The 15,157-nt window shown below is 36.8% G+C and overlaps 2 protein-coding genes across 2 annotated transcripts in view; both read left to right on the forward strand.

Moving 5' to 3' along the window:
- itgb5 (integrin, beta 5) overlaps window positions 1-5,688 on the forward strand; it is a 49,964-nt gene extending 44,276 nt beyond the window's left edge. The window contains exons 13-15 of the mRNA XM_073845334.1: window positions 2,034-2,153; window positions 2,352-2,518; window positions 4,768-5,688. Coding sequence (XP_073701435.1) covers window positions 2,034-2,153; window positions 2,352-2,518; window positions 4,768-4,866 — 386 coding nt within the window. The 3' untranslated portion in view covers window positions 4,867-5,688. The remainder of the gene's footprint in view (window positions 1-2,033; window positions 2,154-2,351; window positions 2,519-4,767) is intronic.
- dgkg (diacylglycerol kinase, gamma) overlaps window positions 1-15,157 on the forward strand; it is a 449,591-nt gene that overhangs the window by 172,172 nt on the left and 262,262 nt on the right. The window lies entirely within an intron of this gene.

Below are 15,157 nucleotides of genomic sequence, written 5' to 3' on the forward strand. Positions count from 1 at the left end.
TTCTTTATAGCTTGTGAACATAAGGAAGGAATTTAAACATTTAAGTGTTTGTCATTTCCATACCGCTAGTATAATAGTCAAAGCAGACAAAGGGACCAAGCAAGTAAGTGGGGAAAAATTGACTCAGCAGTGTAAACCACAAAAACAAAAAAAATGTTTCAGTAAATGGTGCAATATGGCAACATGCTTGACACTGAAACACATTTGAGCATCAGGATTAATTTCCCGACAGTTTACTCTCCCCCATGTCATCCCAGATGTTCATGTCTTTCTTTTTTCAGTCGAAAAGAAATTTCGGCTTTTGAGGAAAACATTTTTCTCCATATTTTGGACTTTAATGGGGATCAGTGCAGTTTCAGTGTAGCTTCAAAGGGCTCTACACGATCCCAGCCAAGAAAAAAAGCCAAACGATCAACCATTTTCTTAAAAAAATAAGAATTTATATACTTTTACTTGCACTTGGAAAAGTCATGCACGGGTAGTTTTTCATCTGTGTACTTCAGTTCAAAAAGGTAGGATAAGGCGAAAAACTAAAAACATTTTCTCCTCCAACTTCAAAACTTCATTGACTTCATAGTTTTACCTTTTTTGTAAAGGGTGTTTGACTTTCATTGCACATTGATTTTGTAAACACTGGGTCGGTACTTCCACCTACATCACATGTGACCTTTCCAACATGATTACATAATGCGTGAACTCGTGGACGCAGAGCTAGCGCAAGATGAGCATTTGTGGTTAAAAAGTATAAAAGGTTGTTTTTTTTTTTTTTAAGAAAATGACAAATCGTTTTGCTAAATAAGATTCCTCTGCTGGGATCGTGTAGAGTTCTTTGAAGCTATACTGAAACTGCAATTTGGACCTTCAACTCGTGGTCACCATTGAAGTCCACTATATGAAGAAAAATCCTGGAATGTTTTCCTCAAAAACAAATTTCTTTTCGACTGAAGAAAGAAAAACATGAACATCTTGGATAAAATGGGGGTGAGTAAATTATAAGGAAATTTTTTTCTGGAAGTGAACTAATCCTTTAACCTACATCATCCTTAAATTCAGTCACAGAGAAAAGTTGAACCCAGCAGTTATCAGGAGCTCACTGTGGGTAGAGCGCCACAGTTTGTGCTTCCAGGTCATGAACGTGTTCCCCACAGCAGGGTGAAGCACAGTTTGTGGTGTATCGTGGCTAGCTCTGTTTATGTTATTATCTGGAGAATGTGAGTCTGGATGTCTCGGCAACACTCGCTGTTCTGTGTCCCACTGCGAGAGCCTGTGTTTACTGCTATTCCACTCGAACCCTGCTATTAATACAAACCACTGACATGTAATATGCACAAATTCATTTAGAATAGCAATTTAGAAACTGATTATTTGTGTGTGTGTGTGTGTGTGTGTATAGATATTTTTATTTATGTGTTATATTTCTTATTTTATATATTTATAAGTATGAAGGTTTTATTAGAGTCCAAAAGCTATTAATAAAGTTTATGAGAACTTCTCTTGGTTTTTATAAGAGGATTTATTGCAGGAGGAATTTTTTACATGTGTCTAGGAATGCAGGCATGAATGTTTATTGTTGAGCAATATGAAGCTGAACTTATGCTGTATTGAAACATTCAGGATGCTTGTGAACTCTTCCTGTGTCGGCCCTAATTGTAAAAGAAAGCATCATGGATTTGATGTTACACAACGTTTCTCTGCCGTTTCAGTCAGCTGACTTCCTTAATGGACTCCACATGTGCATACCGGAAACATCCAGCTCTTTTAGAGAAAGAGGCTCCGTAGTTACACGACTGTTAGGAAGGGAGAGACTTCCTAGTCTGTTGGGGATTTTAATTATGATAACATTTAAACGTTGTTGATTAATCTGGGTTCTTGTTGAGGAATGTAAGGCCTGGTCCAACAATAATTTCAGTCTTTCAGTGTTTATGCTATTGGCTCGACATGTCTTGCTCATTTTATTGCCCGAGCTAGAGTTTAGACAGCTGTTTTATTCAGCTAAACTCCTTTTTTACTCAACTTGTTTCTATCTGTTTCAGGAACGGATGATTCCAACACTGTTCAATGTGTGTATAAGACAGAGAATGACTGTGTGATGAAGTTCACATACTCTGAACATGCCAACGGCCAGTCGGTCCTCACTGCTCTTAAAGAGCCAGGTCAGTATTTAGCACTTCACAACTATCCCACTAAGAACTGTGTTCAGGATCATGTCATTTTTGCAAATTATAAGAGAAGAAATGATCAAAGTAAAATAATTATATTTTTATGGTCAATTCTGATACAAACATTGTTTCTAATGGGATATAATGTCATATACATTATGGTCATGCATCTATGTATGTTGTATTTTACAGAATGTGCTGTTGCCCCAAATGCCACGACGGTGCTTCTGGCTGTTGTAGGCAGCATTTTGTTGATGGGCATTGTGCTGCTAGCCCTCTGGAAGCTGGTCATCACCATCCATGACCGCCGCGAGTTTGCGCGCTTCCAGAGTGCACGTTCACGGGCACGATATGAGATGGTGAGATTTAATCCCTCTACTGCACTGAAGTTTGACTGAAATTATAGTAATCAGTAAATCAGATACTTGTGACATGTTGTGAAATGTTAGAATACTTGTTTACTTGTGACAAAAAGTTTGCTTAAGATGATTTCCATTAATTAAGGATCTAGTTGTGCTAGTATTATTATTATTATTATTATTGTTGTTGTTGTTTTTTTTCTGCATACTAGCGTTTAAAAGTTTGATGTCAGTAAGATTGTTTTTGTTTTAAAAGAAGTATCTTATGCTTTCCAAAGCTGCATCTCTTTTCTCAAAAATACAGTAAATCCAGTACTATTGTCAAATATTATGTTCTCTATTTTACAATATATTAAAATGTAATTTATTCCTGTAATGCAAAGCTACATTTTTAGCAGCCATTGCTCCAGTCTTCAGTGTCACATGGTCCTTCAGAAATCATTCTAATATTCTGATTTGGTCAAGAAACATTTCTGATTATTATCAATGTTGAAAACAGTTGTGCTGTTTATTAGTTTTGGTGTATATCATACTTTTTTCAGTGTTCTTTGAATATTAAGTTAAAGTTTAAAATAAATGCTGAACTGTTCTTTAAAATAGCAATTTTAAAGAAAGATACATAAGTATCTTTGCTGTCATTTTTGATCAATTCAATATGAAAGCCTGTTTCTGCCACTGAATAATTTTTTTTAATTTGAATAAAAATTGACTTTTTAACTTTAATTTAGAGATTTAAACTCGCCATTGCTAGTTATGAAGTCAGAATTTCGTAATAAAAACTCACAATTCAGAATTGTGTCATTTTAAAAAAACTCACAATTCTAAATTTTTGCTCATAATTGCATAATTAAACTCAATTCTGACTTTTTTCTCATAATTGCGTAATTAAACTCAATTCTGACTTTTTTTCAGAATTGATTAACTCACAATTCTGACTTTTTTTTTCAGAACTGCGTAATTAAAAACTCACAAATCTGACTTTTCTCAGAATTGTGATTAAACTCAATTCTGACTTTTTTCTCAGAACTGTGACAACTCACAATTCTCAATTCTCTCAGAATTGTGTGATAAAACTCAATTTGTACTTTTTTCTTGCAACTGTGAGTTCGTATCTCGCAATTCATATCTCGTAATTTTGACTTTTTTTCTCAGAATTGCGTAATTTAAAAACTCACAATTCTGACTTTTTTCTCAGAATTGATTAACTCACAATTCTGACTTTTTTTTTCTCAGAACTGCGTAATTAAAAACTCACAAATCTGACTTTTCTCAGAATTGTGATTAAACTCAATTCTGACTGTTTTTCTCAGAACTGTGACAACTCACAATTCTCAATTCTCTCAGAATTGTGTGATAAAACTCAATTTGTACTTTTTTCTTGCAACTGTGAGTTCGTATCTCGCAATTCATATCTCGTAGTTTTGACTTTTTTCTCAGAATTGTGATTAAAAACTCAATTTTAAGATAAACTTGTAATTGCAAGTTATAAAGTGCAATTCTGAGTGGGAAAAAGACTAAAAAGTTCTGAGAAATTAAGTATATTAAAAAAAAATTATATCACAGTTCTGAGAAAAGTCAACAAGTTAACAAGTTGCAAGTTGACATCTCGCAATTCTGACTTTTCTCAGAATTATGATATAAACTTGCAATTCAGAGAAAGTCTGAATTGCGAGAAATAAACTCAGCCTTTTTTCCATTTTTTCCAAATTGTGAAAAGAAATTCGCAATTTACCTTTTTTAATTTTTTTTTTATTCAGTGGCAGAAACAAGCTTCCATAATTCATGGCATCAATGCTGAATAAAATACATTTAAAAAACATTTCTGATTGTCAATGTTAAAACCAGTTGTGCTGATTCATTTTTTGCTAATTTTTTCTAGATATTTGGAATAAACATTCAAGAGAACAGCATTTATTTGTAAGACAAAAAAAAGTTGATTTCTTTATTTTGAACGGTAGTGTTGCTGCAGTCTAATGCACTGATGAAGCAGTGTTTGTATGTTATTTAAAATGCAACTAGACTGAACTGGCAACTCAATGCAATCACAAAGACAAAAACAACTAGACTTTGATTGAAACCATGAGGCGTTTTGGAAAACATCAGTCAGCTGGGATTGCAGATCAGTCATGATGATCATTCCAAGGCTGTGGTTCAAAGACGCTGTTCGCTCTGCCCTTCTAACCATGTGCATTTCAATGAACACATCTGACCTATTTACTCCTCGCTCTCTCTCCTTGTTTTCCTCCTAGGCATCTAATCCTGTTTATAAGCAGTCCATCCCCTCTCACCCAATGGAGACGGTTTTCCATATGCATAGTATCAAGTCATGCAACGGAGGGGTGCACTGATCAACCTGCATTTGGACTGGGGGACACGGCAGGACCTGTCCAGCGCACCTCTGCACTACAGTGGACAACAGAGACAGAGCAAATATTTTGGTCTTTTGCAATGCAAACATTTTTAAGGCGTGTGGTTCCTGAGGATTGGAACCGATCTTTATGCGGTTCGGTAATGAAAGTTTATTGACGAGCAGCAGATGGACAAGTGCTGATTTTGAGACGAGAATTGGCTTGAATATTGGAGAGGCAGGGCTTACCGGCCTTTTCCAGAAAGCTCCATGAGCGATAGACATTGACCCGCTATGGACTGCTTGCTTGAATATAATTCCTAATTTTTTTCAGTCCTAACCATACCTCCTGCACATTATGATGGATTTGCTGTGCATTGTTTTATAGGCAAAGAGACATTAAGTGTATATTTTTAACAGTGTGCCTTTCCCTGCCATTACACATTTTGCATCAATTTATTTACCACATGTGCAGTAATAAGATGCCATAAAGTGTGCATACATCAACTCTTTAATGAAGAGATGGGTACTAACCTAACCAGAGCAATAATTCTCTTAACCGTTTTGTTTTGCACATTGTATGTTAGGTTGAGGTTTATAAAGTAAAGCAAGAAATGCCTCTCTACAATGCTAATCTTTTGTGTATTGCCACAGGTTGCACATTTTATAATGATTTTCAACTGTACAGTGTGATGCAATAACACTGCCTGCTGATAATTCAAAAGTGTCACATTTGTTCTTGGATCAGTTGCATTTATAAGCTTCACACCCATCCCATCAGGACCTGGATTAAATAAATAAAAAATTAGACACTAGACACCAACTGCCAGTAAGAACTGAGACTGACCTCATACCGATACTTAGTCATGTAAGTCATGTCTACCATGTGTCTACTTTTTTTTTTTTCTCTCTCTCATTTTGGTGCATTTTTTACAAATAAGGTGTAGATTTTCAAAGTTCTTACTGTTAAAATCCAAACTGATCAAACTGCTTGTCAATCATTCAGATCTTTTGCTTTTTTAACAGTTTTATATAATTCCAGTCCGCAGGGTCAGAAATTAAATTTCATCAAGGGTCAATATTTGCATTTATTTTTACATTTGTAAAGGCATTTTTATAATCACTATATTATTATAACCACCATACTATATTGTCTTCAATATCAAATACTTAAAATTACGTGTATCTAAATTATACAAACTGGAGCTCATTGGCATGCAATATTATGACAAAAATCCTTATTGTAGATTATTGCTCTTTATATTTTAATAATGAATATTAATATCGATATAGAAAACAAATGTTTTGTTGAGCACGTCACATTCTGGCTTTATAGGCTTAACATGTTGGTCCATGACTTTAGCCAAGTTTAGCACAAGTTATGCAAAACCCCCCGTTATAATTATTAAAGCTATGAAATCGATCTTTTATTTACATTGTATCTGCACTTTGTTGTTTATGATGAGGAAATTTGAAAGCGTGCGCACGCAACAACCGCTCCAGTGTTTTCAGCGCTGACCAATCTAAGTGCCACTGATTAGCCAATGCTTTCCTAAGTTCAACAAAAACGCATTTAATTTGCTATAAGGCTCAACGCTGCACAAAACAGTGCGTAAAAGCAATCTGATGCAGTGAGCAAATCTGAATTTACCTCCGCAAATTAACAGTTTTAATTCATTTTTACGTTTCATTTAATCACGACAGTCGTAATACATTGTTTAATCGTGCAGGTTTTTTTTTTTTTTTTTGCCCTATTGTCTTGAATTCATGGGGCATTTTGCTGCCATTTTGCCTCAAGCCCTCATTAACTTCCAACCCTGGTTCAGTGTTGATTCGGTTCATCAATTCTGAAACTAATTCAATTCAACTATAAGGAGCGCTACAAAAAACAATAGTGTTATTCAGCTTAAGTCAGTTAATGAAACTAATTTGATTTATTTAAGAAATAGATCTACAGAGGACAACAGTTTCATCAGCAAATTCACAAAAGCAGAGCAGTAGAAGGCAAAAATGCATGTGCATCTTTGTGAATTGCCTGTCAAACTAGTCACAAAGCACATTTACATGCACGATTTGATATCAGTCAGACTAAAACAATAATTTGCCTTCCTAAACTGACAAGCAAATTAATAGGTCCAGCTGAAATGATTTTTTTAAGTCTACCATTGTCATTTTTAGGACATCGCGTGCCAATCACCTTAACAATAAAGGTTGTGTCAAATCAACTTTACAGTATTAAACGGGACAACAGTATGTCAATAATGCAGTATTGTAAACAATCAATTTTCAGTTAAAGGCAGTTCATCATTGAATTCAGTGATGTCATCATCCAGCTCAGTTCAGTTCAAGTATTATACAATATCGCAATATCGCTTAGTCCCCAACTAAGCAAGCCAGAGGCGACAACGGCAAGAAACCAAACCTTCACAGGTGACAGAAATGGAGAAAAAAACCTTGGGAGAAACCAGGCTCAATTGGGTGTCCAGTTCTCCTCTGGCCAGATGAAACCAGCAGTTTGTTCCAATGTCAGATTCCAGAGGACTCATCAGGTTCCTGTGATCTTGTGCCGATGGCCGTCTAGGTGACAAGGTCTTCACTGATGATCTTTCTCTGGAGCTTGTCTAGCTGACATTCAGGGGTGTAGAGGTCATCTCTAGGTGCTGATCCACCATCTGAGCCGGGTACAGACTGGATCCGAGAGACTGCAGTGACCATCTGATCTGGATACAGACTGGACCTGTATTATAGAAATGTGTAAGTGTTTTATGTGTGAGCCAGGTTAAAGAGATGAGTCTTTAATCTAGATTTAAACTGGCAGAGTGTGTCTGCCTCCTGAACAGTGTTAGGTAGATTGTTCCAGAGTTTAGGCACTAAATAAGAAAATGATCTGCCGCCCGCAGCTGATTTTGATATTCTAGGTATTATCAAATTGCCAGAGTTTTGAGAATGCAGCGGACATGAGGGACTATAATATGATAAGAGCTCGCTCAAGTACTGAGAAGCTGAACCATTGAGGGCTCTGAGGGCAATGGAGAAAAACAGTTCCTTCAGGAAACAACAGTAGAATCTGAATACAATAGTCAGTAGTATCACAATGTACACCATTTCAAATTCAGACTAGTAGACCTACACTCTTAGAAATAAAGGTGCTTTAAAAGGTTCTTCACAGCAATGCCATAAAATAACCGTTTTTGGTTAAATCAGGTCAAATGTTCTTTAAAGAACCATCTCTTTCTTACATTTTTATAATCTTATGAACCTTTCGCCGCAAAGATCCTTTTGTGAAAAGGATGTTAAAGGTTCTTTATGCAACCATTTAAACAAAAAGGTTCTCCTATGGCATCGTGAAGCACCTTTATTTTTAAAAGTGTAGATTGTGTGTTCTGTATCTCTGCTTAATGACAATTTAGACAGAAGTAAAAAGCAAAATGTATTTAATCCTTCAAATATTTGATTACATCCTTAGTCATGTATATTTGCACAGACAGAAGAAGACTGAAGCACAAGTACATTCAAAAACTAGGACTTTCAAACACACTTATAATCCTAAGGACTTTTTGTTTGATGCTAACAAAACATGTCAGCACAGCAGGGAATGACACAGCCACCCTTCTATAAGCCGACAGGAAAATCTGACTTAATACTGCAACTAGGTGACAGAAACCCTTGATCTAAGAGGACCGTGCACCTGGAGTCTGCGAGGGGCTTAATGGGCTAAAGTTTGCTTAGTACTGTTTATTTGACATATTCTCCTGTGACTCCTGTGAAGGCAGCTTGTTTTAAGCTTCAAAGGTGTGTATGTGGTGCAGAAGGTTTTTTTTTACCAGCAGTGAGGAAGATTGAGAGTATAAATCAGCCATTGTGTGTGTGTGTGTGTGTGTGTGTGCGTGCGTGCGTGCGTGCGTGCGTGCGTGCGTGCGTGCGTGCGTGCGTGCGTGCGTGTGTGTGTGTGTGTGTGTGTGTGTGTGTGTGTGTGTACCTGGTATTCATCACGTTGTGGGGACCAAATGTCCCCACAAGGATAGGAATACCAGTAGATTTTGACCTTGTGGGGACATTTCTCAGGTCCCCATGAGGAAACAGGCTTATAAATCATGCACAATGAGTTTTTTTGATGAAGTAAAAGTGTGCACAATCTCCTGTGAGGGCTAGGTTTAGGTGTAGGGTAGGTGTAGGGCGATAGAAAGTACGGTTTGTACAGTATAAAAACCATTATGCCTATGGAATGTCCCCATAAAACATGTAAACCCAACGTGTGTGTGTGTGTGTGTGTGTGTGTGTGTGTGTGTGTGTGTGTGTGTGTGTGTGTGTGTGTGTGTGTGTGTGTGTGTGTGTGTGTGTGTGTGTGTGTGTGTGTGTGTGTGTGTGTGTTTGGTGATGTGTCAAAGGCCTCAGGTTCAGTTACAGAGAGCAGCTGTGTTTGCGATGGGGAAAGTGCACATGCCTTGTGAACCTTGTTGAAAACGTTTCAGTTTTTTAAAATTATGTCTCTAAGACATCTTACAGAGTATTTTTCCTGGTCTGGTGGCTGGTCTGTTATCGATCCTATCAAAGGCATCCAGAGTGGCCTTACATTTTCTGTTTTTCCATGCATGCAGAAGTTGTATTTGCTGTGTAAGTTTGCATGCTACATTTAAATCCTTCTCTAAATCAAGTATAACCACCATGTGGTCACACTGCCACTATTTCCTTGCTCTCTTGCCACACAACACAGCCATGGCTGACATATTAAGATGAGACTTTAGGGTTGCATGCAGAAATGCAAATATGTCCAAGGAGCTCCAGTGGTTCTTCCCTTTTGGGATGTCAGCTCTGTGGTTTGCTCGTAAATCACATGTTCTGAGAGTTCGATGAACTAAAATGCTGTTTACAGCCAGAGCATTCAGACAGAAGTGAAGTCATGTACGTGGCTCTGAATACAGGACGGGAAAGTAGGTTTGTGTGTTAGGTGTAATGTCTGAGTTGAACAGCAACTCTGAAGGCCTGACATTCTGCCCTGTCATGAAATCTCTTTTTCACTTAATTTATTTCTCATTACCTTCAAATAAATAGACTCTCTTAGGAATTTAAACATTTTTAAGCACAAATTATGAAGAAAAATAGATTTTGAACTATTATACTATTATGACATTATTTTTTACAGGCAGTAAAGCACAAGATGCTCTTCAGCCATACTGAACGTAAACAATGCCACTGAAACGAACAAAACTCACTGGTTAAGTTTTGCTGATTATTGCTGCTGAAAATGGTCAATTATTGTCATGTTTTGGTCTGTGCTAATCGGTCAGACCAGGAAGAACATTCGGAGTACTATAGACTGCCAACAGTTATAACAAATCAAGGAGAAGAGTCCAAAAAACTGTCTGAGGAACAAAAGGCGTTTATGGTTGGCCAAACTGAACCAGGATTTCAAGGCCAAGAATCTTGACAACATTTTTGTTTGTTCTTATCATTTCCAGTCAGGTAGGTGAAATATTAGGCTAATATCTTAATTAATACTGCTCGTGCATACCTTTACCACCTATTAACTTTAGTTTGTCAAAATATTGTGCCTTTTTCTGCTTACTAAGTTCTTCTCTACATGATTTAGCAGCTTCCACACATTTTTTTCTGTGGTTTAGACAGCATAAATTAGCAGAACAGTGTATTCAGTAGTACATTAACTGTGCAATCCATGCTGTTGTTTACATCCCAGTATCGGCAAAATGGCTGCGGGTAACTGACTAAATCGTTACATAAGTGCAACCCCTTTATTATAACTAAACAGAAGCGTTTAGTTTAGCATCATGGAGTTTTCTAGCCATCTAGATGTACCAAATGTGTCTTTTTTAGCAGCCAGTGTCCTTCATTTTCATGGAGACTTGATAACTGTGAATGTTAAGCCTTACTGGAATGCAAGGTATGTCCTGCAGCACTGTTACCCAGACTCACTCTATCCTGCTTCATTTATCTGGTCTTACTCACCTAATGAGTCTGCGTCTCTGACTGACTGACAGTTTAGTCATGGAATGTAAAGTTTCTTTCTTATTGAGTGTAGAGCCTTGACTAAAGCAATTCACTTCTTTTGTTTATTTTCAAACACTGGTAGTGATGTACAGTTCCCATGTTATTCTTCACACATAAGCTTTTCTGTCAACCTTGGAGACAATACAATCCACCTTTTTTTTCCTGTAAGAGCGGGCACAGCCATTATGGGTCTGGCTTCCGCTCTCATTTGCTTCAAGCTATTTTTAGCTGTCCAAAACAGCTTGTTTTGCTGCTTGATACTGCCAATTGGTGTGTACTACCATATTAGTTTAATGTGTTATCTTAATTATGAACACACTGGTTTGTAGTGCAAACAGTTTTACCGTTTACTGCATGTTTTTTACTCTTCTCGTTATTTCCCTACACGGCTAATGAACCAGAAGTCTTACCCATAGACTTACTTCTGAGTTGAGGAATAAGGTGGATAGCTGCAGCACGTTTAACACTGCTGATGAATCATTTGTGATGCAAATGTTTTTGTAAACTGGCGCCTACTTGCCTTGTCCAGATTCTGGGACAATGTTGTACATGGGTGGCATACAGTATGTTTATCCATAAACAATCGTCTGTGTATTTACGAGTCTGTTGTCTTTCGCTGGAGTGTCTGGTCTTCGTCAGTAACATTACTCATTCACAGGACCAAATTTCAATAAATCCTTAAATCACCCTTTGTATGCCAGTATTCCTTCATCGTTATATGCAGAACCTAGTCATTAAAGCATGCTACCATGTATTGTTTTGTGTGTAACACTGAATGATAACACATGCACTAACATCGAGTGTCCAGATTTTTTGAATTCAGGGAGGATCTCTGGATTTCAAAAATGAACTAGACTTACCAAAGTCTAGCTGACTTTACATCAAGACAGCCTCCATCTTTTGGACATAAATGTTTGCAGTAACCAGTGATACAACAGTGATACAAATCGAACAATTTTTTAAAAAAGAGTAAACAAAATCTACAATTTTACAGCGTTCTTGTGAACAAATCTGTTTTGGTGATATTTTTTGTTTATGGAGGTAAATATGGAAGAACTGTGCGCCACGGACACAGTGCTCTGTTCTGTAGCCCCATCTACTGGATGAAGTGTGATAGTGCATGTTCACACATCCGGTGTCCTTACGCTGGTATTAGTGGTCCAATTGTGAAAAGGTTCATTTAAATAAAAACATACATATATACAAAAATAACATAAAAGACAATAGGTAGTACTCAATAGGTTCTGCATACACTGCCGTTCAAATGTTTGGGATCAGTAAGACTTGTGTTTTTTTAAGACTTGTAGTTTTTTCTTATGATCATCAAGGCTGCATTTATTTTATCGAAAATACAAAAAATATATTGTGAAATGTTATTAAAATATAAAATAATGTTTTTTTTTATTTTAATATACTTTCAAATATAATTTATTCCTGTGATCAACGCTGAATTTTCATCAGCTATTACTCCAGTTTTAAAACATTCTAATATGCTGATATATTATTAGAATTATCGATGTTGGAAAATGTTGTGCTGACAAATATTTTGTACTTTTTTTTTCAGGATTCTTTAATGAATAAAGTTAAAAAGAACAGCATTTATTTGAATAATAAAATCTTGTCTAACAATATAAGTCTTTGCTATCACAAATTTAACACATCCTTGCTGAATTAAGAAGAGTCTTATCTAGTGAGCTCTGCATGAACTCTGTGTATTCTGGTTCATGGCAGTGAGGGTATGTCAAAAAAAATCCCATATCATTTTCATCTTCAACTTAAAAATCACCCTACATTGCTGTTTTACCTTCTTTGTAAAGGGCGATTGATCCTCTTTGCATGTTAACTTTGTAAACACTGGGTCGGTACTTCTGCAGCGATGTAGGATGATTTTGAAGTTGGAGAAAATGAGATCGGAGTTTTTCGACATACCCTAACTGTCTTGAACAGGAATACACAGAGTTCATGCAGAGCTAGACAAGACAAGCATTTGAGGTTAAAAACTATATAAATTGTCAATTTATTTTAGAAAATAACTGATCGTTTTGCTAGACAAGACCATTCTTCATGGGCTGGGATCATTTAGAGCCCTTTAAAGGTGCCATAGAATGCATTGAGAGAATATTTAAAATTGTTCTCTGATATCTACATAGAAGGTATATGGCATAGGAAAGGGCAAACAATCTCCAGAAATGGTTTTACAGGTCCATTTACAACCCTAGGATTTGCCCCTAGAATAAAAGGCTCTGTTTTTGCCTTATTTGGAAGCTTCATGAATATTAATGAACTCTGCTCTGATTGGCTGTTTCACAGAGCTCAATGGCTAGCACATGGATAAAAATATATATTTAATTAGGAGCTCTAGACGCTTTTAATATGCGGTTTGTTGAATCTGCCGTTTTGAATCGCGGATATATTAGTCTGATTACTGTGATGCATGTGCTCTGTATAAAGTTTCAATGCAGAGACACAAGTAGGCCTACTTACCACACAAGTTGAGCTGCTCATCAGTGATACTCGGGATCTGTATATCATTCCCCATCATCAGGCAATTATTTCTCCATCATTCACCATCATCAGAGCAGTCATCTCTCTGTTTATGTGGTTAGTGAAATCCTATGTATTGCAATGTAACAGGCTAGCGCTAGCATTAAGCTAACCGTGTCCCTTCTGTGCCTTGCCTTGTTTAAACAATGTGCTGACGTTACTGTTGCTAACCCACTGAATTGATGGTCATGCTCATTGACTGATGTTTCCAAAAATGTTTAATCCGTTGACATTCAAGTAGACACCGTAAGAACTACAACACAAAACAAAAACAAACACTACATAACCCAAATATGAAACATTACATTGCAATTCGAATAATATAAAAATACAAAGTCATTTACCTTATAACCCTTTTTCAGTGAGGTGCAAAAGGTCCAATTGAGTGAGAAGAACGCCACAAGGCGCAAGCTGCGTCCTTCACAAAGCGCACACACCTGCCGACAGCGGAAATGGGATGCGCTTTATGCAATCACTGTTGCGCGTTAAGTTTGTACCAAAATAAAAGTCCCTTCAAAGCTACTCCCTTCAAGAGGGTCAATACAATGCAGATTTCAAAACAGATTTTCAATTAGCAATCCTTTACACTCCCACCAAATCATGAATCACAATACATGAATGATTTTCAAGTTACAATAACACAGCAATACACTTGTATAAAATACATAAACAAAAACAAAAACAAAACAAAAAGATTTAACAAGCTTCCAATAATAAAACTAACTTCTGCACTGGACGTTCAATTACAGAAGGCTTACCAAAAACCACTACAGAATGTTTAAGTAGACTACAGATAGAGGAGTTACTTATCGTCCTCCCACCTTAAGTACACCATCACAGTCAAAAAAAAAAAATGGATCTAAACTCATTGTTTGATAACTGGTTACCTTTGTTTAACACCTTCAATTCATTATGAAATGCATGTCTTTGCAGAAGTTTAACTATAAAGCACTCTGCATTTTATCTTTCAACTGTAGAAAAACTGCTTGATTTATTCTTATTAATTCGTCGTTGAATGTATACGATTCCTTTAACTATGAAAATAATAGAAGAACTTACACAGGCGATTTACAACAATTCCCTGCTCCACTGCCCCATCGTTAAGGGATAAAGAACATCTAGCTCCTAAGTCACATGATAATAATTCTGAAATCTCACTAGAAGGAAAGTCAATATCCTTGTCTCATAAAATCTTGGCCTTGAAATACATTCATCTACACGGAGACCTCTTGAGACATGATCTACATAATTGCCATTTGTTGAGACATATCTACATTGCTGCGGAACTGTGCTTAAAGGAAGCTTTTGTGAGCCATTAGCAACGAACATATGGCATCGTGAAGTTGTCTTTATTGGGGACACACAATATTTTGCCATTGCAAGAGTAACATGCACGTCATCCTTTTCATTTTTCAATCTCAAATACGAGCACTGTCCATATCCGCTAGAACTAGCATCCGAAAAATGATGCAACTCCACTCCCTTCAACCTTCCAAAATCAGGAGGAGCATATGTGCGGGGAAGAATCACCTTCTTCAAGTTGCCCAAATCCTTTTTCCAGAACTCCCACCTTGGCTGCAACTCATCACTCAGTATGTCATCCCAACCTATACCCTGTCTGCATACTTCTTGTAGTATCTTCTTTCCACAAAGGATGAATGGAGCTAAAAAAACCTAGTGGGTCATACAATGATGCAATTGTGGATAAGATTCCACGTCGAGTGGCTGGCTGCTCCTTAAGA

The sequence above is a fragment of the Garra rufa genome, chromosome 8 (assembly GCF_049309525.1).
Source record: "Garra rufa chromosome 8, GarRuf1.0, whole genome shotgun sequence".
NCBI classification, from domain to species: Eukaryota; Metazoa; Chordata; class Actinopteri; order Cypriniformes; family Cyprinidae; genus Garra; species Garra rufa.